Genomic DNA, 26,252 nt, shown 5'->3' with positions numbered 1-26,252 from the left:
GCTCAACTGCTTTCCCAGGCCACAGGCAGGGAGCTGGATGGAAAGCGGGGCTGCCAGGATTAGAACCGGTGACCATATCAGATCCCAGCACATTCAACACGAGGACTTTAACCACTATACTATCATGCCAGACCCCCCAAACACTAATTTTTAATATATCACTGAAGCTGATAATAATGATTGCATTTCATATAATCATCGAGAATATGAGTTTCAAGTTAATGGGAAAACTCCTATTTTCAGAGGCCCACATTTAATATAGCAGTTAAGATGCAGCAGAGTGCTTGCTTTAAGGTGCCATATTATGTTCATGATTCCACCTTCCTGGTAACGCCAAGTTCTGGGAGGTGACAGGTGATGACCAAGTAGTTTGGTAACTTACACCAACCGGAGGCCCAGATTGGTCCTAGCTTCAACAGGCCCAGCCCCAGCCAATACAGGGATCTGTGGAGTAAAAAAAATCGGAAATCTCCCAGATTTTCAAATACAATAAAAAAGCAAAACTGATGTTCTTTTGATTCCAAAGAGTGCTGTGGCACAGCAGGCTATCTTCCACCCACAATGCAGGAATCCTTGCTGTTCCACTTTGATCCAATTTCCTGCTTACAGCCTAGGAGAGCAGCAGATGATGGCCCAAGTCCTCAGGGCCTTGCACCCATGTGGGAGACCCAGAAGAATCTCCTGGCTCCTGGCTCCAGACTGGCTCAGCACTAACAGTTGCACCTGTTTGGGGAGTGAATCAACAAATGAAAGATATTCCTCTCTGTCTCTTCTTCACTATGTAAAGCTGACTCTCCAACAAAAATAAACAATTTTTAAAAAGTAGTACATGACATATTCTGATGAACAGGGTACTAGGACCCCAGTCATCTATAGAAACACCAGCTTTTTCTATGCTGCATTCAGGTATCATCCTACCAATTTGGGTCTTCCTTTTTCTTCCTCAGGTAATTTTTAATTTTGATTATTTCAATAGCCTCCCATCAATTTCTCCTGTAACAAAAAAATTTTAAAAATTAAAAATCTGATTTAGTAAACAGTGAGCAGTCACTGTTGTTTCTTCCTTCAGAAGGGCAAATGAACAGCTGACTTTTTAGGGAATTTTAATGCCTCATCAAATGCAAGCATGTCTTGAATTGACTAAATTGTAATATTTAATTTACATATCAATTTTCATAGGAATTTGTTTCTTTTGTATCTGAGTGCCCTATCACCAGCTCTATTTTAACTCAATTTGTATCCCCATTAGAAATTTCTACTACTCTTAATTCCATTGCTATGACTTCCACAAAGTTCTCAGCCTTCAATTTTTCTCAATTACTCCTTCCAAAATGAGCTCATAATTAAGACACTTTCCTCAAATAAGGTTAACTATTCTTTTTATCTGTTAACAATTCAATGTTACTTAAAAACTTATTTTGGGACCAGGGAATAAATTCAAATGATACTACAACTTGACATAACACTGATCTTGCTTCACATTTCTAGAATAGTAAAAGTGACTTCCCAGTTTCTTGTGGATAAAATGGAAACAACAGAAAGTCGAGAGGAAATATCTGATTTAGTAAAGGTAAACAGATAATGTCATTATCAGGAAAAAAATGAAAGAAATAGAAAGAAAATACCACTTTTTAAGATTATAAAAGTTATATTTATTCACGATGCTACATTTATTGCATTCCCTTAGAAAAATGGAGAACTATTTATGTACCCAATTTGCACATATAAAACTTTATACAAATTATGTGTAGCACAATAAAGGCCCCTGGTACAGCTAAAATCCTGACACTACAATTTGGGTATTCCTGCTTCAGGGACTCCAGTTAATCAAATCTGTTCCATAGAAAATAAAAGCTGGCATTATACTCAGTCTTGCTGCAAACACCTACAAATTATCTTAAAATATAATAAAATAAAACTTTATTTACTCTAAAACTCAAAAATATTATAAATTGGCAGAGGATATATTTTGATACCAATCAATTTAACAGTATGACAAATTCACATCCTTTTTTTCTGGTTGGGTCTTTCAAAAAAAGAAAAAACTTAGTTCTGACATAATCTTTCTAAGTTGTGGCTGCCTCAGAAGGTCATTTGTCAAAATATTTACCAAATTATTAAAAAAAATAATAACAATATTCCTTTTACAAAATGGTACAATAACACCTTAAGGAACCAGAAAATACTAAATGTCTTTGGCTATACAACTAAAAAGCCACTGTTCCAACAGAACATGGCATATTCACTTCAGAACCAAAAGATAGAAACAGAAAGCGTAACAGAAATATGCATAAAAATCAATTATAATTTTTCTTGCTTTCCCCCCATTCTACCCACATAATAAGCAAGGAGAATGCAATTTACATCTTCATCCCAGAAGAGACTCCATAGCACTACAAAGAAAATACCCAAATTTCTGCAAAGGCAAAGTGAATTAAAACAGTTACACAACTAAATGAAGACCTGAAGAGATAAATGCTGTGTTATTTGTAATTTCCTTTTTTTTTAAACTTGTTTGCTTGTTTGTAAGTCTGGCCAAGTGTAGAAATTACAGCTGATAAACAAAAGTCACAAATCTTCACAAATGGAGCTATTATAGAAAAATAAATCAAATGAAACATTTATTAATAAATGAAGCCTATTTTTATTTTCAAGTGTTAATGATAAAAAAATCTCAGCACAGCTGTTGCATTTAAAAAAGAGAAACTACCATCTATGTTTCTAGCTCAGTAAACAGATGGATCTGATGTCTGAATGACATGACAATTGAGCATTGTACAGTACATCTTATGAAGACCCGTAAATTAAAGAACTACTGGTTTAAGGTTAGTGATTATGAAACAAAGAAGGATTCATAGTTTCAGCTTCTTTTTCCTTCCTCGACCATCAGGTGCTCCATCCATTTTACGTTTCTGTGTCTACAAATAGATAAGATAGATTGTTTTTATGACAAAATATAGACTTGAAATACAGTATCACATTACAACATTTGTATGAACTTAGTAACTGCTACACAGCCTGGGGACCCTATAACCCATGTGCGAGACCCAGAAGCTCCTGGTTTTGATTCAGCTCAGCTCTAGCCATTGTGGCCATTTGGGGAATGAGCCTACAGGTAGAAGATCTTTGCTCTCCTTCTTTCCACTAATCTGATCTGCCTTTCAAAAAACTAGCATCTTTGGGGGAGGGGAGGAACAAAAAAGGGGAAAAAATTCTACCATTTGCAACAAAATGGCTCTAATCAGTGAAATGCCAACCCAAAAGGACAAATATCCTATGTTCTCAAATTTAAGGCATGAGGTTCTTCCCACACTAGGCAATCTCTCAAAATAACCATGATGTTTCAGAATAATTTATTTACTAATCCAATAAAAATATTATGTAGTAGGTCTTTTCTCAAAGGGAATGGGTAATAAGAAATATTTTGTAGGGCCGGCATTATGGTGTAGTGGGCAAAGTCACTGCCTGCATCACATACAAGCATCAGTTCAAGTCCCACTGCTCCACCACTAATCCAGCTCCCGGCTAATAGCTCGGGAAAAGCAGCAGAGTATGGCCAAATGATCTGAGGCCTATAACCTGGGAGAGAAATACGGGTGAAGTTCTTGGCTCCTGGTGTTGGCCTGCCCTATCCCTTGCTACCACAGTCATCTGGGGAGTGATAAAGTGAAATTAAAAACTCTGGCTCTCCTTTCTGTAACTCTCTCTCAAAAAATAAATCTTTTAAATGTATATGTACTGTGGATTTTTAAAAGGATATTATATAAATACAGTATGTTATATGGACACATTCATTCATCATGCCTGCAAAATTAGATATTATTAAAACATAAGTCTTTCCTTTAAAATGTTTGCCTTCACTTCTCTAAGACCATTCAGACCAAAAGTAAAAGCATAGAAGCTAGCAGTAAAGGCTGCAAAGTTAATGCTTTCCTAATGTTCCTTATTCTAAAACTGTAACTTGTATTGATTCCCAAGACATAAATTCCTGGATTGTCATGACTCCCCTTAATAGATTACCATCATGTTACTTTCCCCAGACAATGCAATCAACTTAAACTTACACTTTTAAATGTATTATCACTGTGTTAAAGGGGGAAATGCCGAACACATCAGTGATAACCTAGTAATATTGAAACATTTACAAAGGAAAATATAGTTTACATAATCTTTACATATCCCTGAACACTTACTGCAGGCTTTGGTCCTCGTTTCTTTTTCTCTGCCTTCTCCTTTTCTTCTAGTTCCATGTTTTCTCTTTCAATCAATGTAATCAAGGTATTACACCTCCTCTGGAGTTCCTGAGTTATAAATCAATTTATATGGTAAATTAGTACTTTTCATTTACAAATTTGTGACTCCAATTTTGAAATAAAGGTACACCTTAACAAAGTACTACAAAAATCATATTCTTATTAAAACAAGGAATTTTTAGATACACTTTATACTATGAAAATGAAAACAAAAAACAAACAAAAAAAAAGAAAATGAAAACAAAATGCCAATGTATTTATTACTTCATTTTTGTAAAGGCAGTCTATTGCATATATTTTTCATAAACCTCTCCTTCACTTAGGAATTAAAGCAGTAAAAATGAACACCTCATAATGCAATTACAGCTTGATGTCTAAGAATTGAGTGAATAGCACAGAATAGGGTCAGAATCAACTAAAATTTTAAGGTGTGCACTGTTTCCATTCAAGTATTTTCTCTAGAATTACAGTATCTGCCATACCACACGCAGTTCCCAAATTTGAAAAACAGTTGTCAACAGTGAGTTCTTATCTCTTACCAGCAATCTACGTAGGCTCCAGAGGATTTTTTTTTTTGTATCTATTTATTTTTATTTTATGACACAGTTCCATATGCTCTGGGATTCCCTCCCCTATGTAATTATGACAGTATAGTCCTTCAAAGGGTTGTAAGTCCATCATGGCAGAAGGATTTTAAAGCATAATGTGGAAATAGTAAAATAACCCTAAAGTAAACAGCAGGTCTTTCACATCACAGTTGGCTAGCAGCTCCTTTCCTTACAAAGCAAATGCACATGACACATAGACAAAACCATCATTCTAAAATACTTTATAGAATACAAGTGGCAGATTAACCTACTGTGCCACAGCATTGGCCACTACTTCCAAACACTTTTTTGGTCACCTTAATTAAAAAGTATGAAATACAGGCAGGTGTTGAGCCTGTAGGTTAAAACCCCAGTCAAGACATCTGTGCTCTACACTGAATACCTGGGTCCAATACCCAGCCCTGCCTCTAGCTCCTGACTCTAACTTTCTATCCCTGTAGACCCTGGGAACTAAGATCTGGCTCATGCAGGTAAGTTCCACTCACTCATGTGGGAGGACCAATCAGGTCCTGCCTGTGTGGGTATATGGTGAGTAAAGTAAGTATAAGAGGACATTTAAAACCAAAGAGTTTTGTCTGTTTGCTTCTCACACAATTGTTTTCAAAGATGAACACACTTATCCAATCTTACATATTTACACAATAAGAGCATAAGCACTCACCATTGCGGTTCTGGATTTTAGAAACCAGTCAAATCTGAACTGAGGAGAATTTCGAATACACTGCCGCAACTCATCATAAACATTTTCCTTGTCAAATCCAAGCTTGTGAAGCATGCAAATCAGAAAACGGTCCTCTTCCTCGGTGTAGTTCTTGCCTTTATTGGTACCATATGATATTCTCAGCTGATGAAAAGGTGCTTTGTATCGCCCAATCTATTAAAAAGCAAGGTTTTTAGGTTATTAATACAAGCCCTTTTATAATCTGCATTTCAAGCTCAGCTTCAGCAGAATTTAACTATTATATTTCTAGTAAAATTTTTCTATCTATAATGCTTCAATTACATTACTTAATACCTTTGTCCTAAAAGATATTTATAGTCTTTTATATTATAATGGTAACAGAAATAGTCTTAGAATCCTGTGCCTCGGACCCAGATGTTGCCAGTCTAACATACTCTACTGACAATGTCTGTAAAGGTTAAGCAATTTTGTTAGAAAAAAATTTTTTTTTCTTGAAAAAAGTTTATTTAACTCACATATTTACTTTACAATTTACCATTTACTTAATAATTGCATTTATTAATACACAAGTTACCTTTGTATCAAGTGCTTTTTTGATACTTATTCTTCTCTGAATTCTTGCCTCTCCCCTTTCAATCTGAGCCATAATTTTCTCTATGTCCTGAAGTTCATTGCATCTTTCCCAGAACACAGCTGTAGAACAGTGGAAGTTGGGTTACAGGGAATGGATGGAGAGGATAAAATATTGTAATATGCTGGCATATATTGCTATAGTTTATTTGTAAAGAATTAAACATTTTCACTTATCCTATATTTAATAATAGAAATTAAGTCATACAATTTCTCAAGTTCCCTTAAATGTAGAAAATGAACTGAATGGGATGACTAAAGATAACTTCTAACTATTTCTACTATTCTAAAAGTCTAAGCAAACTCAGCTCAACCTAACCATACATATTCAACCTGGCAATGCAACTTACTTCATGAAGACAAAGAAAACTAACAATTTGAGCAGTTATAGAGAAATAGAGATGAAAACAGCTTCTCAGCGATCGATTCTGACTTTGTAGACTACAGTTAAATATGGTTTCAAAACAAGCAAATGTCAAATTTAGAGGACATTTTCCACTGTTTAAAAAAATACTAAGATGGACTGGTACTGTGGTGCACTGAGTTAAGCGGCCTCCTGTGACACAATCCCATCAGGTCCAATACTCTGCCAATGTGCCTGATAAGGCAGCAAAGATGGCCCACATTCTTGGGCTCCTGCCACCTCATGGGAGACCTGTGAGAAGTTACAGGCTCCTAGGTTCGGCCTAGCTTAGCACTGGCCATAGTAGTCATTTGGAGAGTGAACCAGAGCATGGAAGATCTCTCTCTCTGAAGTTCTGCCTTTTAAATAGTTGTTTTTTTACAAAGCAATAATTTTAAATACCAAAAGTGAGTTATTGGTTGTAAAGTCAACTTACTTTTAGTTTATAATTCAAAGTAAGAAAAGATATGACTTGTCCAACTACTCATTAAATTCCAAAAGCGTAACAATCTTTTACCTATGAAAATAATTAGAAATTACCTGAGTATTCAATGACTTCTTCTGGAGTTTTTCCTTCTACTTCTCTTGCTATATTTTCAATATCATCACGACCCCATTTCTCGTTAGCTTTGATAAACTGGTTAAAATCTCTCTTATTCCAATTGGTAAATCCCTTCACATTAACAGAAATAAATTAATTACAGCACATTACGCTAGGCCAAAAAAATGCTATGAGAATTTACTAATGATTCTAAATATTACAGAAAACAAAATTCTAATTTCAGCTAGTCTGTTTTTAACTTTTAGTGGTAACTTCATGTACATAGGTGTGCATTAGCAACATATCTACATTACTGCTTAGATGTCCCAACAACTAAATGTGTCTGACGGTAACAAGTGCAACATGAAAAGGAGACATTTTTGCTGAGCTCCAAATGATTTTCTGAGGTTTCCAGGCAAGTAAAATATGCTAAGGAAAATGAACTGAATAACATGAAGTTTAAAAAAAAAATGAGAAAATGATGCAAGGTTAAAGATCAAGTACCAGAAAGTCATGAATTAACCCAGAAGGATATTGAGAAAGTAATAAACTGAAACTTATGATTAACAATGGCAATGTGGCAGTAATGGGGAAGATTCAAAGGAAAAACAGAAAATACCAACAAGTAAGGTGTCAAAATCTTCTCAAATACCCTAGCAGCTAATGACAATATAAACATGCCTCCAACTACCCAGGCCTCACTTACTCCAATGTCATCTTTGAAAGCAGAAACATGCCTTTTATGACATCTACTCAACCCAAGTACTTTTCATAAAATGCTTTGTTTTAATAAATTAACCGTTAATAAATTTTGTACTGACTGAAGGCTATATACCTGTGTTAGAAGCTTCTCTTTTTCTTCCAACTCTTCATCATTCAAGGGTTCAGCTTCATCAATTTTAAGTTGTTCTTCTTTCTGTGCCTGTGCTGCATTTGGCAGGTCAGGACTTCGAGGTACCTAGAAGATGTTTTTCTATGCAATCAGTCAGTTAATTTTAAGATTATGTAATGAACCAAATTCCTAATAAACTAATTGACACTTTGCAAGGTCCAATTCAACCATTAAAGGAAACACTGATATCATGCATTTCTTACATCTTTTAAAAACCGGATAGTTATTCACAAAGTTTTTCTTTTTAAAACTTAACAGATTCAACTTTATGAACTGAACATTTACGACAAGGATAGAGTAAACCAACACTCTTTTCCCAATTAGGCTCAAATTAAATAGTGTTTTTATCGTCCCTCCACTGAAGGACAGAAAGTGGAGACCTTCTCTTACCTTGTACCCAATAGTCTTCCTGTAATACAGAATTTCTTTTTCCAGTAATTCAAACAAACGTGGGGGAAAGAATTGAAAATCCTGAACGTTGGGCTGTTTTGGAGGTCGAGGAGCCTGACAGAAAAAAAAAAGAAGAGATTATAACCATCAGAAAGAAATTCCACTTTCAATCTACTCAGTCCTCATTTGATACAACTATGCCAATTCTCCAAGCAATCAGATGTACCTTTCAATTAAGATGATCTGACTTTAATCAAATTTGTTATAGAACATGAGAAATAATAATTTCCAGTCTCATTATTTTTAGTTGCTTTTTGTGCTATGCCAACTCACCTTGGGAGCTTTTGGTTCACTAACACGAAGAGCTTCCCTGAAATATGCATCAACAGCATAGTTGGCTTTCCTTTCTCGTTTAGGTGGTTCAATCCACTCTGTGAATGCAATCTAGCATGTGGGAAACAATTTAAAGCAAAAATTCATTAACAGTAATACTTGTAAAACTAACATACTAAAACCTTCCTGGACTGCAAACTGTATGGTGCTCTGGTCATCTTTAATTTGGTCCATACCAAGCAATTAATACATAGGAAAGCATCCAATAAACAGCATAGGCATTCAGTAACTATTTCTTGTCCAAACTAAAAATACTGTGATATGAAACACTGTGGGATGCTGGATTGTCTGACATTGTCTACCAGCAATGTTGGGCACACGCAAATAACAGACTGATGGAATTATAACTCCTCATGAAGGACTATACTATTGTAACTATGGGGAAAACCAAAAAGGGGGTGGGAATTTGCGGGACTGCAGGAATCCCAGACTCTATGGAATAGTACCATAAAATTCAAAATTAAAAAAAGAAAAAGTAAACGAAATTGGGTCCCCTATGGAGAGGAAAAAAAAAAGTGAAATGCTACAGCATGTGTGGTACAATCCAAGAAAAATGGAGATATTTTCAGCACTTACAAAAATTGTTAGGAGCATTACAAAAACTTTGTAGTAAAACAAAGCTTATTTTGGTGCAAATTTTAAAATCCAAGCAAAACTTTTTAAAATAGGTATAAAAAATACCTTTGAACATGAGCATTTAAAACCTGCATCTATCCAAAAGTTAATAAGGTAAACAAGAAACAATTTATTTCTTTATACTATCTATTTTATGGGGGTTTTTTTTTTGCCAATTATTTTCATTTTCACATCACAAATCACTGTATTCAGACACAGAAAAAAATATTTTACTCTTAACAGTATGTACTGAACTTCATTACATAAACTTTAAAAACATTTCAGAGCATCAAATTAAAAGCATTATACATAATTAAAATATTCATATATAAATATTTCTACTTGAGACAAAATTACAAAGCATAATATCCAACACTTAAAATTCTAAGCTTCCAGTGAAATGAAGATTTTCATTATCCAAGGTTCCTAAATACCTTTTGCTTTTCTCTATAATCTTCTCCTTCAAAATTATAAACACTCGATTCTGTATCCATTGTAAAATTTCGAAGTGAGCTTTCACCCATCTTGGAGAGTTTCTCATTCATCTCTGCAGTCTAGAGAACAAAGGAACACCTTGGTCAATCTGAGTACCCAAGGGCATGAGATCAGTAATGAGAGAGAGAATTCTACAGAGGAAAAAGCTTCTCATCACACCACTAAGCCTATTTATAACTCAGATAAAAAGTACTACCACCTAATCTACGTCTCACCTTCTTTGCACCTCTTTCCAAAATACCATCAATATCCTCATCAGTAATCTCGCTCTCCTTTGAAGCAAACACATGTGTTGCCCCATGCCGAATCATCTGCAGCATCTCATCTTTCCCAATTTTGTTCAGATTCTGATCCACAAGTCTTCCTGAAAAAAAAAATTATGTTGCATGATATTAATCGAGCAAACTGTATTCTACTGGAAAACTGAAATTTTGTAGTTTTAATGTTATAATTGTCTTTAAAATCATTATTCTTTATCAAACCATTCAATTTCTACACGATTACAATCTTCATCAGGTAAGCTCTCAAATATTACTGAAGGTTACATATTGAGTAAAGCAGCCAACTGTGTCCTATTTCAGTATAGAACACTGTTCTGTGTGGTGTGGTAAACAGTAATTTGGGGACATTTGAAAGTAAAAATTTGCACACAATTTTAAAACCCACAGGTTACAACCAATGTGCATATAAATAAGGTTTCTGATATGTGGACTTATTTCTAATATTACAAAATCAGATTCTTCAGTACAAAAGATTTCATATCACCAAATTTCATAAAGAACTGAACTGTGCAGCATTAATTTCTGAAAACCTTCTGATTCACAGAACCAAATGTTTGTCTTTTAACTTGGAAGAAATTATGCCTTCCTCTAAAACTGATCTTAAAAAAAAAAAAAACTGATCTTACAGGGGCTAATGATATGGTATAGCAAGTTAAGCTTCTGTCTGCAGCCTGCGTATGTTTTACAGGAACAAAAGTTCAAGCCCCCACTGTTCCACTTCCAATCCAGCCCCCTTCTAAGGCGCCTGGAAGAGCAGCAACAGAGGGCCTTAGTGCTTGGGGCCCTACACCCATACAGGAGGAACAGATGAAACTCTTATCTTCTGGTGTCAGCGAAGCCACTGAGGCCATTTGGGGAATAAAGAGTGAACCAGGGGATGGAAGATCTCTCTGTAATTCTGAGTTTAAAATTATATAAATAAACAGTTAATTAAAAAAAAATGGTTCTGCAATGACTGAAGTATATTCAACCAATCCAAAATAAAAATCCCACTGTTCTCATCTGGAAGTCCTATTTTTAATTGTTTATTTGGTGACCCCTTCCACTACACTGCAAATTTATTCAAAGAAACATTGTCCTGAGATCCAGAAACAAAGCCTGGTATCTGATAAGTGGGCAATGAAAGTTGCAGATAAGAAAAAATAATGAAGCCAGATTTCCTGACTGATTTTTTTTCAGTAGCGAACGGAATACTCACAGGTGCGTGAAGTTAGAGCCAGCACCCCTTTATAAAGTCTTATCGCCCAGAATAGTCACATGTTTATAACATTTTGATCCTTAAAAAATCCAACAGCAATTATTTCAGCTCCATTTTAATAGATGAAGCAAAAGAATCAAGTTTTGAAAGGTAACTGGTTAGGCCAATATTCAAGCTTCAACTTTCCTAATCCCAAAGCCCAACTTTTTAAAAAATGATTTGTTTTATTTTTACTATAAAGTCAGATATACAGAGAGGAGGAAAGACAGAAAGAAAGCTCTTCCATCCAATGATTCACTCCCCAAGCAGCCACAAAGACCAGAGCTGCACCAATTCTGAAACCAGGAGCCCAGAGCCTCTTCCAAGGTCTCCCATGCAGGTGCAGAGTTCCAAGGCTTTGGGCCATCTTTGACTCTTTTCCCAGACCACAAGTAGGGTGCTGGATGGGAAGTGGGGCATCCAGGATCAGAACTGGCACCCATAACGCAACTTCTTAATGTGAAAATGAAAAGTTGTTTCTCTAGAATAAAAGTCATCTTTGTTGGCTATGAGAGTCCAACTCTAATACATGGTAACAATCAAATTTAAAAATTGTTAAAATAAAAACAAACTCTATCACCCAACCTAGTAAATTGGTGAAGTCCCCCAGCTCACCTTGTTGAATGACTATTGAGTCTAGCCTGAGCTTCATCTCGGCTCGTTCTACTATTCTTTCTTCCACAGTGTTATCAGTTATGAAGCGGAACACTCGGACTGTCTTGGTTTGTCCAATTCTATGAGCTCGGTCCTAAGTAAATCATGTTATTTTGTACATGGTCAAAGTCACTTTAATATTCGAATGGGTATAACTAACAAAACTAAAATATCCAATAAATTATTTGAGAAGATATAATAGATACATATTATTTCAACATTTCTTAAACTGTCCAAATCAAATGGGCTCAAAAAAAAAATAGGTTACGTAGCCACCAGATCTACGAAAAATCATCAGATGAAGATAAGCAAGTTTCTAGACAATAAAAATCAGATGAAATCTTTTACTTGGATTTCAATTCAAAATGTTTTCCTATCTAAATTAAATCCTAATTTACATTGCTATTATAGAAGTTATTCAAAAAATTGGATTTCACATGCAATGTAAACAAAAATTTAAGTCTTTAAGCATTATCAGTTAACACCTGTGGTGAAAAATTTAACACCACTATCCAAAAATTTAACACCACTATCCAAAACATCTCAAAATTCATCAATTTTCACTAGTTACTTTTACAAGGACTACAGGACGAAAATGAATGATGCTAGAAGTTTAACAAAACTGGATATCTGGAAACCACTATCATGGATCAAGTCATTAGCAGCATCAAGAATCTACAAGCTTTTATATTAACCTACAGATCATAAAGTCCTCAATGTAAGAGCTATCTTTCTAATCTATCCATAGTTCCTTACAGAACAAAAATTTTAAGAACCTAAAATGGCAAGACATGGTGGGTTGAGCCAACACTTACAAAACAATATCCTCTATATACATCTCCTACACAAACGCCAGTTTCTAACATCTGCTGCTCTGTTTCCAGGCCAGCTTCCTACTAAAGCACTGCTACCTAAGACAACAGTGGTGAAGTGATAGCCCCTGTCGCCCACAGGAGAGACCAGAATGGGCCAGGCAGAAGCCAAGACCCATCTCCAGCTACTTCAAGTCATTTGTAAAGTAAACCAGCAAACTGAAATCTTCTTCCCTCTCTCTTCTTCCGTCTTTTGCCTTTCAGATAAATCTTAAAACATGGCAATCTTAAAACAGGCAATACTGAAACCACTTCCCTTACCTTTTGGGACACAATTTAACTGTAATTTACCCTTATAATCATATGTGATCTATGCTCTCAGTAGTAATTCTGGGAATACTTCCAAATATGGCTCAGTAAAATTTCCTGACAATCATCAAATCTCTGTCCCCTTGTACCAGTAAGAATCACACTTAAACCATCGGTAGGCATATCTTAGTTAAAGATGTCTTCAAAAAAATCCTCACACCAGGTAAAACAAAAATAAAATTATACTATATCAAGTTATCTGTAGAATCAGCTTTTTCTATATTAAAAGCAACTAAGCACAGAATGTATTTATTATTCTTACCATAGCCTGAAGATCTACTTGAGGATTCCAATCTGAATCATACAAAATTACTACATCAGCTGTAGCAAGATTGATGCCAAGACCACCAGCACGTGTGCTTAACATGAAAACAAATTTTGTGCTGTTTGGTTCATTGTATGCATTAATGGAATCCTACAATACAAATAAAATGAATGTCAGACATTTGAATTGATTTTAAATAAATCATTATCATCCCAAGATTTCACTCACTTGTCTCTCATCATGGGGCGTCTGCCCATCCAACCTGCAATACTCATAATTTCTCCACATGCAATAATCTTCCAAAATGTCCAATACCCTTGTCATCTGACTGAAGATTAGCACTCGTGAACCTGTTGGGTGAATATAATAGTTTGGTATTACAGGTTTCAAAACAAAGATGTACTTAAAACTTTAAAACTAGAAAGCACTAAGATTAACCTATTATTCCTCAATTCCAAGGTATCTATAGCCAAGACAGAGTCCACATTATTAATTATCCAAATCAATCACTTTCCAGCACTCTCATCATGGCACAGATACAACAGTATTTATACAGCATACTAGGGTAAGCAGAAAAGTGTTTCCCCTGGTAAAACAGGTCTTGCCATTCCAAGACTGGAACAATCATTATGTTGTTATCCTACATATCTTAAAAGTTCATAAAGTATGTATTATGAAGAAACTATGCATGGATTTATAAAATGTCAGACCATGATTTTCTGTGGCACTTTACATATTTTAAAATAACTTTTCTTCACTCAACAACTCTTACCAACATATAACTAACTCACATTCACCACCATCCAACTCCATACCCCTAGTGTCATTCCTGTTCTGAAAATCCACTCCTATTTGAAGTATCATACATGTATGCCTTGATTCTACATTGATCATCCTTCTTTTATCTGCCAGCATTCAAATCACATGTGTTCCATTTATGTAGTTGAACAACACCTTGAGTACAATGCATAAAGACAAAAAGGGATCATTTGAAAAATAGTGCTTACACATGGGTTTCAAAATCTGCACACTAAAAACCCTCTGTAAATTCTACTTTCCATGAATTTCCATGGTACCCATGAGGGTACTTGAAATACTCTCCTAACAAGTGACCTGGGAACTCTGAACAAGAGAAGCATTCTTGGCATTTTATGACAAAAAGCTGATATTCCTAGAAAAGCATATATAAAATGTGACTCTCAAATATGGGAGGTGTGGCTGTTTTATTTCCTACTCACTTTCTAAGAGACTAAGGCCTTGGACTTGAAGAGAAGCAAGATGCAGTCCTTGCAGTGGAGATGCCCTGCAACTGCTTCTAGGTAATAGGACTTTACAATAAATCTCATCTGAGCAAGGAACAAGCAAACATGTACCAAAGAATGGACTGTTGCAGAATTACAAAAACACCACCACTGGCTGCCTCTCCCTGCATAGAGATAACCACCCATGTGGCTGGAGCATGGGGATGCTATGTACGTCCTTAGTCAATAATACAGCCTGACAGCTGCCACCAAGTGTTCTTCAATTTTCAGTGAGTTATTCTCTGACTTTCAATATGACTTATAACTGTGTAAATCTGAATTGCATGAATCTGATTCAATGCCATGTACTTACCCTGTGACAGAAGTATAAATCATGTATTCAGAAGTAGGCCTGAAAAACAGCCAGTTCTAACAATGACGGGCTGTTTCTGGGCTTAAATCCTCAGTTTGACTAGCTGAATAAATTTCAACTTTAATGGTTCCAAAAGTTAGCAGGCCTAACATTAGGGCTGGGAGAGGCAGTAAGCTCAGCTAGGATAAGACTTTCCTAATCTTTCACATTCCAACACTAGAACATGTCAAGAGCAGTCATCTCCACACACACCACTCTCTTGTTTAATGTTTTCATTATTTTTCAATTAGATACCAGCAACAAATACCTTGTTCCTTTAATTTAGGGAGAAGTTTGTCTAACACAACCATTTTGCCACTGTTGGTAACTAGATGCATATCTGTTGTATAAGGTGGACCAGGCTCAGCTCCATCAAAGAGATATGGATGATTACAGCATTTTCTCAACTGCATCAGGATGTTCAATAACCTCATTTTGTCCATCTTCCCTGCTGAATTTAGAATGTCTATATCCTTCATTAATATCCGAGTATACCTATAAGAAGAAAATTATTTTAAGGGAAAATAATCTCTAACCAATCCCAGATACACCCCTCCCCATCTCAGCCACTTGTCAGAAACAATCTAAAAGCTTTTTGGTGATTCTAAAAGTTAACATTTTTAGCCACGTTTTTCCTTCTTTATTGTTCAGTGCTCCTAATACTGACATTCATACCTTGGGTACTGCCTATCAGTTCCTTTGTTTTTAAGAATAAGCGAAAGGAAGAGGAACAAACAGCTCCCATTTTAGGATTGGTGTAGTGGCATACATATCAGGTTAAGCCACAGCCTGCAACCTTGACATCCCATATGGGTCCAGGTTCAGGTTCTAGCTCCTCCATTTCCCAATCAGCTTTCTGCTGATTAAACTGAGAAGACAGCAGAGGATGGCCCAAGTCCTGGGGATCCTGCACTCACATGAGTGACCCAGACAAAGCTCTTGGCTACCGGCGTCAGCCTGACAGAGGGTCAGTTGTTGCCGACTTTTGTGGAGTGAATCAGCAGAAGGAAGAACTTTATCTCCACTCTCCTCTCTCTGTAACTCTTCTACTCAAATAAATGAATCTTTTTTTAAAAAGAATTGGGCTATTCGTATGTGGGCACCAGTTCGTGTCCCAGCACGTAGACTTCCCATCCAGCACTTGCTTGTGCCCAGAGAAAGCAAGAGGACAGCCCAAAGCCTTGGGACCCTGCACCCCAAGTGGGAGAGCCAGAAGAAGCTCCTGACTTAGGGTCGGCTCAGCTCCAGCCACTGCAGCCACTTGAGAAAACAAAATACGGAACTGAATACACCTGATATGATGAGGACACCAAAACAGGCTCTATTTCCCTTCTTTGAATAGAACACTTTTGTTAAAATATATCAAGATAAGTTTCATTTAATTGTATCTACTTCCATTGCTAATTCATATTAGCCTTTTTTCTCCCAAAAAAGCACTAAATCAATGGTTTCTAGCCTTTCAAATTTCAGACATCCAAAAAAATCTGTGAAAAAAACATATTTTAGCAATTAACTATAAAAACTAGTCAGTTTTTCAACATAACTTTGCCCTATGTTTTCAAATGCCCTGTGTTTTCAAAAGGAGCTACCATGGGCTTCCATGGGCTTGGTGTAATGGCTCAGTGGTTCACTTCTCGCTTTACAAGTGTCAAGATCTTATTATGGGCGCCAGTTCATGTCTCAGAGCTCCACTTCCCTTCCAGCTCCCTGCCTGCGGACTGGGAAAGCAATAGAGGGTCAAACAAAGCCTTGGGACCCTGCACCCACATGGCCGACCCAGAAGAAGCTCCTGATCAGCTTTGGATTGGGTCAGCTCTGAAAATTGTGGCCACCTGGGGAGTGAAGGAGGAAGATCTTTGTCTCCTTCTCTGTACATCTGATGTCTTTCCAACAAAAACAAACTAAGTCTTTAAAAAGAGAGGGAAAAAAAACCTGCCATGTATCATCACCACCATTTTAGAAAGAACATTTTATCTGCCAAAAAACCCTCTAGAATGGAGAACCTTTTCAACTGATAAATACAGCAATAAGGAGTAAGAGAACATGTATTTTCACACTTCACAATCTACTGCAACAGAGGCTAGCACTATTCCATGACTCACAATTTGTCAGTTTTGTTTTACCACAACAAAACTAACAAAAAATTCAAAGGGTTTTACATGCAACTCTGTTTAAACACCAAATTTAATTTTTGGATTATCCTTCATCCTTAACCTGCCATCTGAAAGCTCAAGACTTTGTACCATACATTTGCTGGGCTGGTCTTCAATTACATGGGTAGAAAATTCTTGGCCAGTTAGTTGATTTCAATTCAGCAAACAAGAATTTCTCGAAAATACAAATTAGGAAAACAAACCACTGCACAAATGAAATTTAGAAGAAAATCTGAATGAAATCCAACACATCTCAGAATACATACCATTCCCTTTGCATTTTGCTAAGACCCACATAGATCTTTACTTCCTTCTTCGGGGGCAAACTCTTTTCAACATCAGCCTTGATTCGCCGGAGGAGAAATGGACGCAAAACCTTAAAAAGAAAAAGAAATCCTTACCTCTGATACTGGTATCATTTTTAAATTATTTAGTAAATATATTTTTAAAACACTCTTTCTGCTTGAGTATCAAGCCAGTTTCAGGAGTTTTCCTTTCCAAATATAGTTTACAACTAAGATTTCTAAAGAGCAATAATAAAATTTATTCAATATGTGATGAGAATAATTTGCTATGCTCTCATAAAACACTAAAGGACACAATAAATTTTAATGATGGTATGTTCAGTATTTATCATCCTTCAAGTTTAAAACTAGCCACTTACATACAGACTGACGCTGCTTAAAGAATGGCTGCTTCCAAATAAATATTTTTGTGGCTACCTTTTAAATTTACTATCAATTTATGAAAGCAGGCAATACTTTACGAAATACTTAATTTATGAAATTTGTGAAAATTGTATGAAAGATTTTGTGAAAAACAATCTATGAAACAATGCTTAATTATGAAGGCAAATACAAATTACAGGTGTAATTTATCAAATTTTCACCAAGTAAACATAACTAGTATCTAGTTAAACCTAACCACCTTAGAAATCTTTCTTGAGTCACTCCTAGTCACCAATCCTCCTCCTTTTCCTTAAGGGTAAACTTTTTTTCCCCCCCAATTTACTCGTTTTTACTGGAAGGCCACATGCATGCAGGATCCCAAGGCTTTGGGCCATTCTCTACTGCCTTCCCAGGCCAGAAGCAGGGAGCTAGATGGGAAGTGGAGCAGCCAGAACTTGTACCAGCACCCATATGGGATGCTAGTGCACACAAGGCTAGTAGGATTTGTCCACTCAGCCACTGCACTGGGCTGGTAAACAACATACATAGCTTCGAACACAATATACTACTTTAGCCTATAATTTTTAACTTAACACACACAAAGTCATTCAATATACACTCATTTATATCCATTTTCTTTATTCAACATGTTTTTGAAATTTGTGTTGCATTTTAAATGTTTTTTCCTAATTTGTACCATTCTTTGTTCTTTTTGTTATATTCTTACATTGCTTTATAAACATAACAGGTGTATCACAAAATAAATTAAAAACTCACAAGAAAAAAAATCAGCGAAATGTTTGTTAACACTACGTAAGAGAACTTCAGTTGTAGTCCACAGGCATCAACAACCACTAGGTGCATTAAGACCTCTGCCCCACTTGCTGCAATATGCAAGTTCCCAGCTAAATGCAGCTGGATAAACCCAGATAAAACTGATGAAGAAACTATGCAGTCAATCCTTAAACTCTGGATTTATTATTAAATTATGTACTAGCTATTAACATGTATGTGGAGGAGGACCTTGAGGGTGTTGTTTGGCAGCATTAAAAAACTGGTAATTATGTAGTTTAATGCCTAAGCTCCCTCATGACACCTTAATCTGCCTTGGATTATCACAAGTCATTTATATTGAGAAGCAGAATATCCCAGATCTTTGTGTCCTGGCATGACAATCCCTGGGGCACTGTTTACATGCCTGGGAAAGCAGCAAAGGATGTCCCAAATGCTTGGGCCCCAGTACCACTTAGGAGATCCAGAAAAAACTCCAAGCTCCTATCTTCAACCTGACCCAGGCTCCACTTGTTAGGGTCTTTTGGAGTGGGTAAAACAGCAGATCTTTTTCATTCCTTCTCTCACTGTAAATCTGCCTTCCAAATAAAAATAAACAAATCTTTAAAAGAAAAAAACTGCTTGATTCTGTTATGTGGGTTGCTTATTTGCTTCATCTACATGCAAATATCCTTTTACTAAAGAAAAAAATCAACAGCACAGAATTAAGAGAAAAATGCAAAAAGAAACATCAAACTCCTCTGCCTGCTTTTCCACCTAAATCAAAATCAAATATTTAGCTGTCTAAATGAGTCAAATGTGTCCAAGAAATTATAACCTCTGTATATTTTTTAAAAAAATCTCAATATATAAAAATCTGTCTAATATCCGTGTCTTACACCAGGTTCCAATCAAGGGTGGGTGTTGCTGCAGTGGTACACAATGTTAAGTTACCACCTAAAAGACTGGCATCCCATGTAAGCACTGGTTTAAGTTCCGGGTGCCACAACTCTGATCCAGCTCCCTGCTAATGTGCCCAGGAAAGCACTAGAAGGTGGCCCAAGTGCTTGGGCTCCTGCGACCCATGTGGGAAACCCAGATAAGTTCCAGGTTCCTGACTTCCACCTGACCGAGATGCAGCCACTGCAATCATCTGCAGAGTGATCAAAAATCCAGTGTGTGCTACCTATCTATAACTCTGCCTTTCAAATAAATAATTTTTCAAAAAAAAAAAAGAATACTTAAGGGCCTGGGCACAACAGCCTGGTGGCTAAAATTCTTGCCTTGCATGTGCCAGGATTCCATATGGGTTCCACTTCGTATCTCGGCTGCTCTACTTCCCTTCTAAATCCCTGCTTGTGGCCTTGGAAAACAGTCGAGGACAACCCAAAGCCTTGGGATCCTGCACCTGCGTGGGAGACTTGAAAGCAGCTCCTGACTTGTGATCCTTCTGATCGGCGCAACTCCAGCCATTGGCTACCACTTGTTATCAGCAGATGGAAGATCTTTCTGTATCTCCTCCTCTCTATGTATCTGCCTTTCCAATAAAAATAAATTTGAAAACATACATATACTTTAAACACTTCTTCATATACTTACCATATGAAGTCTTTCAACTAGCTTCTGATCCCCAAGGCAGTTGTTTGTATCAAACCAGGAATCAAAGTCCTAGATTAACAAATAACAATATCTTAAATACTGTATAATATAGTTACAACTCCAATTTCCATAACCAATGTATTTATGTTCTGATCCACAACTCATTTATGCTAAGTCTATGTTTTCATGTGTCACTGCCACTAATTTCAACAAGTCCTTTAGGCATACAATTTAAGTATTTTTTTCAAAAATATCAATATTAGGGGGCTATTATATGAGTGTGGGGAAGCCAGTGTGTTGGCAGAGCAAGCTCTGCCTTTGGTACCAGCACCCCCTATCGGGGTCATTTTGAGTACCAGATGCTCCAATTCCATTAAGCTCCCTGCTTACATCCTGGCAAAGCAGCAGAGGCTGGCCTAAGTTCTTGGGCCCCTATACCCAAAGGGAACCAAAAGAAGCTCCTGGTTTCAGGTCAGCTCAGCTCCAGGCGTTGTGACCATTTGGAGAGTAAATAAGCAGATGGAACATCTCTATCCCTCCTCCTCTCTCTGTAACTGTCTTTCCAATAAAAATAAATATTTTAAACAAAAAATATCAGCATGATGTTTCCATTAAAAAGTTGGAAATGATAGCTAAAATATTCAATCAACCAAAGAGTTCATACGGATAAAAAAAAATGGTGGTGAGTCCAGCATGGTAGTCTAGTGGCTTAAGTCTTTGCATTCCATGCGCTGGAATCCCATATGAGCAAAGCTTCTTATCCCGGCTGTTCCATTTCCCTTCTAGCTCCCTGCTTGTGGCGTAGGAAAACAGTAGAGAATGACCCAAAGCTTTAGGCCCCTGAATCTGCTTGGGAGACTTGGAAGAAGCTCCTGGCTCCTGGCTTCAGATCAGTATGGCTCTAACCATTGCAGCCACTTGGGGAGTGAACCAGCAGTTGGAAGATCTTTCTTTCTCTCCTTCTCTCTGGAAATCTGACTAAATCTGATAAAAGTAAATAAATATTAAAAAAACAATATTTGAATATCACCTATTAAAAAAAAGTGTGGTGGGCCCGGCGCCATGGCGCAGTGGTTAAGGTCCTCGCCTTGCACGCCCGGGATCCCATATGGGCACCGGTTCTATCCCGGCAGCCCCACTTCCCTTCCAGCTCCCTGCCTGTGGCCTGGGAAAGCAGTCGAGGACGGCCCAAAGCTTTGGGACCCTGCACCCACGTGGGAGACCCGGAAGAGGCTCCTGGCTTTGGTTCCGCATAGCATCGGCCGTTGCGCTCACTTGGGGAATGAATCATCGGGCGGAAGATCTTCCTCTCTGTCTCTCCTCTCTGTATATCCGCCTTTCCAATAAAATAATAATAATAATAATAATAATAAAGTGTGGTATATGTACATGCAAAGGAGTATCACTTTAACTATTATAAAAGGGTACAATTCCATCATTTACAAAATTAAAAAAAAAAACTGATTATGATGGAAGACATCACCTTGCATGAAATAAGCCAAACAGAACTATTACACATCTCACATTCTCACTTACATGTGGGAGCTAAAAATTAAGAAAAAAAAAAGAAAGAAAGAAAGAAATGAAAAAACAAAACACAGGGCTGGCATTGTGAAGCAACAAGGTAAGCCAGTGTGACAATGGCATCTCATCTGAGTGTCAGTTCAAGCTCCAGCTACTCTACTTCTGACCCAGCTCTCCACTAAGGCACCAACATAGTGGAAGATGGCCCATAAACTTGGGACCCTGTCACCCCGATGAACTCTGGCTTGTGGCTTCTGCCTGGTCCAGTCCAGATTGTTGCAACCATTGAGAACAAACCACCCAACTCCACTAATTCTGCCTTTCAAGTAAATAAATCTTTGAAAAAACTATATGTGTGTATAAGTATTGCTGCAAATAGTTGATTCAACTTCATTTTATATCTTTACCAAAGCAACAATGTTTAAGAAAGATATATTACCATAGCTTGTAATGATACATAATTATTTTTAAATTTACTGTCTAGTGAGTGAAATGGTCATAGTTTCACTTGATGGTTTATGGCACTTGCCTATATTCCCACACAACTAGGGTTTTCTGATATTTTAGTTGTTGAATTATTTAATTAGAATGCAAATCAATTAAAATGTTATCTTAAAAAATAAAAATGAAGGAAGAGACTATCCTTAGTCTCTAAAATGTATCTGTGAACTGTACTGAATCAGTTATCTTTGTAATATCAGAGTAACACGAGAATGGATAAAAATTCTGTCGTAGTGATTATTCATTTGCTGTGACCTTGAGAATAACAAAGTATTAATTCCTTAAATTAAAAAAAAAAAAAAACCTGGGCCTGGAACAGTAGCCTAGTGGCTAAAGTCCTGGCCAGAATCCCATGTGAGTGCCAGTTCATATCCTGGTTGCTCTGCTTCCCTTTCAGCTCCCTGCTTGTAGCCTGGGAAAAGCAGCTGAAGATGGCCCACAGCCTTGGGACCCTGCACCCGCATGGGAGACTAAAGAAGCTCCAGGCTTCAGACATGCTCTGCCCCAGCCACTGCAGCCGCTTGGGGAGTGAACCAGCAGACGGCAGATCTTTCTGTCTCTACTTTCACTCTATAAATCTGACTTTCCAATAAAAATAAATCATAAGAAAAAAAAAAAAAAACCTTAAAGGATGTCTTAGAAACAGTAGATAACAAAAATTCTCGAAAAGCATCCTTCCTGATGTTCATAAAAGCTCAAAAACACAGAAAGTTACATTATAATTTGTTTATGACCCACTCACTCAAATCCAAGGTTTCCAGAAGAATGTCAATTCTAATGAAACTAAGTGACACTGATATTAAAACACTAAAACAAAGTTATAACAAAGATTAAACATGTATTACTGCAGAAACTCTATATTGTCAAAATACATAAAAATGAAAACTGCATTCAGAGTTTGAGTAAATCTTTTATAACAAGGACTTCCCACTCATATTATTTTAATATGATCTTCAACACTATACCCCAAGAGACTATTTTTCAGAATTCCATTTGCATAAGTGTACTTAACAACATGGAGTTCTTTGAAGCCCAAGCCCCACTCCAGTTACGGGAAGAAAAGATTCAAAAATGAACTTTGGTCCACCAAAGAAAATCCTGCAAATACACACCCAACACCACTTTAGACATACATATTATGTTTAAGGTACAACTAATGGTTCATACACTTGATCTTACCCAAAAGGCTGAGAAGCAATACAACTAATGGTTCATATAGCTATTTAACCACTGCTACTACTTCTAAGACTGCAAATAATCTCTCCATGTATAAAAATTAGTCATTAGAGTTAAATCATAATGTAAGAATGGCTATACAGATTTCACATTTGAATGCTATCTTTTAAATTTAAACATGCAATTTGAAACAAAAATTCACTTCAAAAATACTTTTACACAATATATTGAAAACACGGAATAAAGTTAGCTGACCTATCAAAGAGGACTGATAAGCTTTGTCACTCTAGGTCGAGAAATCAGTGATTTGAAAGAAGGTGGAAACCAAACATCCAAAAATAAATTCTCAGAACGCAGAGATAATTTAGGCTACCTCAGACTAACACTAAAGCATGAAAAATGATTTTTCGAAGCAGAGTTGAAAGGCAAGCCGCTTCTATTACTGAAATACACAGCCATTACAGAAAATGTTATCAATCAAGAAAAAACTTACATCTGCTGAATTAAACACATCTGGCAGCAAAAAATTAAGAAGTGACCAAAGTTCATGCAAGTTGTTCTGCAGTGGCGTTCCAGTTAACAACAATCGATTTGTAGTCTTGAATTCCCTCACTATTTCTGACAACTGAAAGGAAATAGCCAAGACACATGATTACAATATAAACGCAAACTAATCCAATTCTTAAATATGAGAACTTTTAAATACTGAATTACCTTAGATTTTTCATTTTTGATCCTGTGAGCTTCATCTATAACTAAGTATCTCCAATTAAATTTTTTGAACACAGATTTTTCCTTGATAAGCATTTCATAAGATGTTACACATACATCCCATTCTCCTGGCAATAAAACATCTCTGACAAAAGCAGCCTGTGTAACAAGAAAATTAGATCACTGAGATACCAATTACACATGAAATTTACTGATAACTACTAATCTATTACATAAATACAGGAGGACATATTAAAAAGGGACAGCTGCTAAAACAAACTTTTCTATCACTAAAGTAACTTCATTGATCACTTAAGTGTCAAACAAACTAGTGTGGCCCAAGCACAATGGCTCGATTGGCTAATCCTCCACCTCCAAACACACTGCATATGGACACCAGCTGGTGCACCCTGGCTGCTCTGCTTCCCATGCAGCTCCCTATTTGTGAGGACAGCCCAATGCCTTGGGACCCTGCACCTGCATGGGAGACCTGAAGGAAACCCTTGGCTTCAGATCAGCTCAGCTCCAGCCACTGCAGCAACTTGGAAAGTGAACCAGCGGATGGAAGACCTTTCTCTCTGTCTCCTCCTTATCTCTGTACATTTGCTCTTTCAATAAAAATAAGTCTTGAAGTAAATAAATAAAAAGAAACTGGCAAAGTAGATACCTGCAAAATTTAAGACTAACTTGGAAAGATACCACTAGGTCTTGAAATTCTTAGGATGCGGCTTTATGCAAAGAGTAAAAGGCACTGTTAAATTAGACTAAAGCATAGTGTATAATAAACTTTCATTCTCTCAGGATTATTTATACATTAACATATTATCTTATTCTCATTTTACAGATGAAAAATGGAAACCAAAGATTAGGTAACTGAATCCCAAAACACAAAAACAATTTGGTAACTTAAAATATCCAAAGTACCTATAAACAGAGAAAGAAAATAACAACAAATCATCATTCATACATTGAGGAAAAGCAAAAATCCCTATTTCAGACTATATGAATATATTTCTAAATCTGAACTCTTGTATTTGAAATTCACAATTTCCAAAACTGTTTTCACTGGAAAAGGTTATTGAAAAGTGATCAAACTTTATTCTGGTACGATTCACAACTCACGAAGTTCTTGTGTATCTTTTCAAAACTGTTGCAGGAGCAGGCATTTGGCACAGCAGTTAAGACACTCCAGGGATGCCCACACCCCCCACTATAGTACCTGAAGTCCTAGCTCTGGTTTCCATCCTAAATTCCCTGAAAATTCACAACATAGGAAGCAGCAGAACTGCACCACACAGGAGAAACAGACTGAGTTGCAGGAGCCTAGCCAGACTTGGCCCACCTGTCACTGCCAGCATTTGGAAAACTCAACCTGCAAATCAAAGTGCTCACTCATATGCACATTCACTCTCTGCCTTCAGATAACTTTTATTTAAAAAAAAAAATTGGGCCCGGCGTGGTGGTGCAAGTGGTTAAAGGTCCTCGCCTTGCACGCCCAGGATCCCATATGGGCACCGGTTCTAATCCCGGCAGCCCCGCTTCCCTTCCAGCTCCCTGCCTGTGGCCTGGGAAAGCAGTCGAGGACAGCCCAAGGCTTTGGGAACCTGCACCCGCGTGGGAGACCCGGAAGAGGCTCCTGGCTTCAGATCGGCATAGTATCGGCCCGTTGCGGCTCACTTGGGGAGTGAATCATCGGACGGAAGATCTTCCTCTCTGTCTCTCCTCTCTGTATATCCGCCTTTCCAATGAAAAAATAATAAAAAAATAAATCTTTAAAAAAAAAAAATTGCTATTCTCTTACTCCTACCACTATAAAACAACTAAAACTCTAGCTTCCTAAATCTTCCAGTACCTTATACACTAAAAATCTTTTTAAAACAAGACATTTCTAAGACAGAACAAAGCCCGACCTTGTGTACACAGAAGAGAAGAAAAAAAAAAAAAAAAACAGAAATATTTGTCCCACCTATCTTTAT

At 36.9% G+C, this 26,252-nt stretch overlaps 1 protein-coding gene across 2 annotated transcripts in view; it reads right to left on the bottom strand.

Annotated features, from left to right (window-relative positions):
* Positions 1–2,624: 2,624 nt before the first annotated feature.
* SMARCA5 (SWI/SNF related, matrix associated, actin dependent regulator of chromatin, subfamily a, member 5) overlaps positions 2,625–26,252 on the bottom strand; it is a 38,748-nt gene continuing 15,120 nt past the window's right edge. For both annotated transcript variants that reach the window (XM_040967505.1, XM_040967506.1), the window contains 18 exons: positions 24,280–24,435; positions 24,059–24,190; positions 20,365–20,433; positions 17,593–17,702; positions 15,442–15,668; positions 13,749–13,870; positions 13,518–13,670; positions 12,036–12,168; positions 10,118–10,266; positions 9,842–9,961; positions 8,733–8,843; positions 8,400–8,513; positions 7,953–8,075; positions 7,117–7,249; positions 6,118–6,236; positions 5,523–5,735; positions 4,194–4,301; positions 2,625–2,918 (listed from right to left, as the gene is read on the bottom strand). In XM_040967505.1, the coding sequence (XP_040823439.1) occupies positions 2,853–2,918; positions 4,194–4,301; positions 5,523–5,735; positions 6,118–6,236; positions 7,117–7,249; positions 7,953–8,075; positions 8,400–8,513; positions 8,733–8,843; positions 9,842–9,961; positions 10,118–10,266; positions 12,036–12,168; positions 13,518–13,670; positions 13,749–13,870; positions 15,442–15,668; positions 17,593–17,702; positions 20,365–20,433; positions 24,059–24,190; positions 24,280–24,435 (2,358 nt within the window). In that variant the 3' untranslated portion in view covers positions 2,625–2,852. The remainder of the gene's footprint in view (positions 2,919–4,193; positions 4,302–5,522; positions 5,736–6,117; positions 6,237–7,116; positions 7,250–7,952; positions 8,076–8,399; positions 8,514–8,732; positions 8,844–9,841; positions 9,962–10,117; positions 10,267–12,035; positions 12,169–13,517; positions 13,671–13,748; positions 13,871–15,441; positions 15,669–17,592; positions 17,703–20,364; positions 20,434–24,058; positions 24,191–24,279; positions 24,436–26,252) is intronic.

The sequence above is a fragment of the Ochotona curzoniae genome, unplaced genomic scaffold, assembly GCF_017591425.1.
Source record: "Ochotona curzoniae isolate NIBS_2020 unplaced genomic scaffold, NIBS_Ocur_1.0 scaffold_4506, whole genome shotgun sequence".
Lineage (NCBI taxonomy): Eukaryota > Metazoa > Chordata > Mammalia > Lagomorpha > Ochotonidae > Ochotona > Ochotona curzoniae.
Note: the sequence above shows the minus strand (reverse complement) of the source record. Positions and strands in the feature narration are given on the sequence as shown.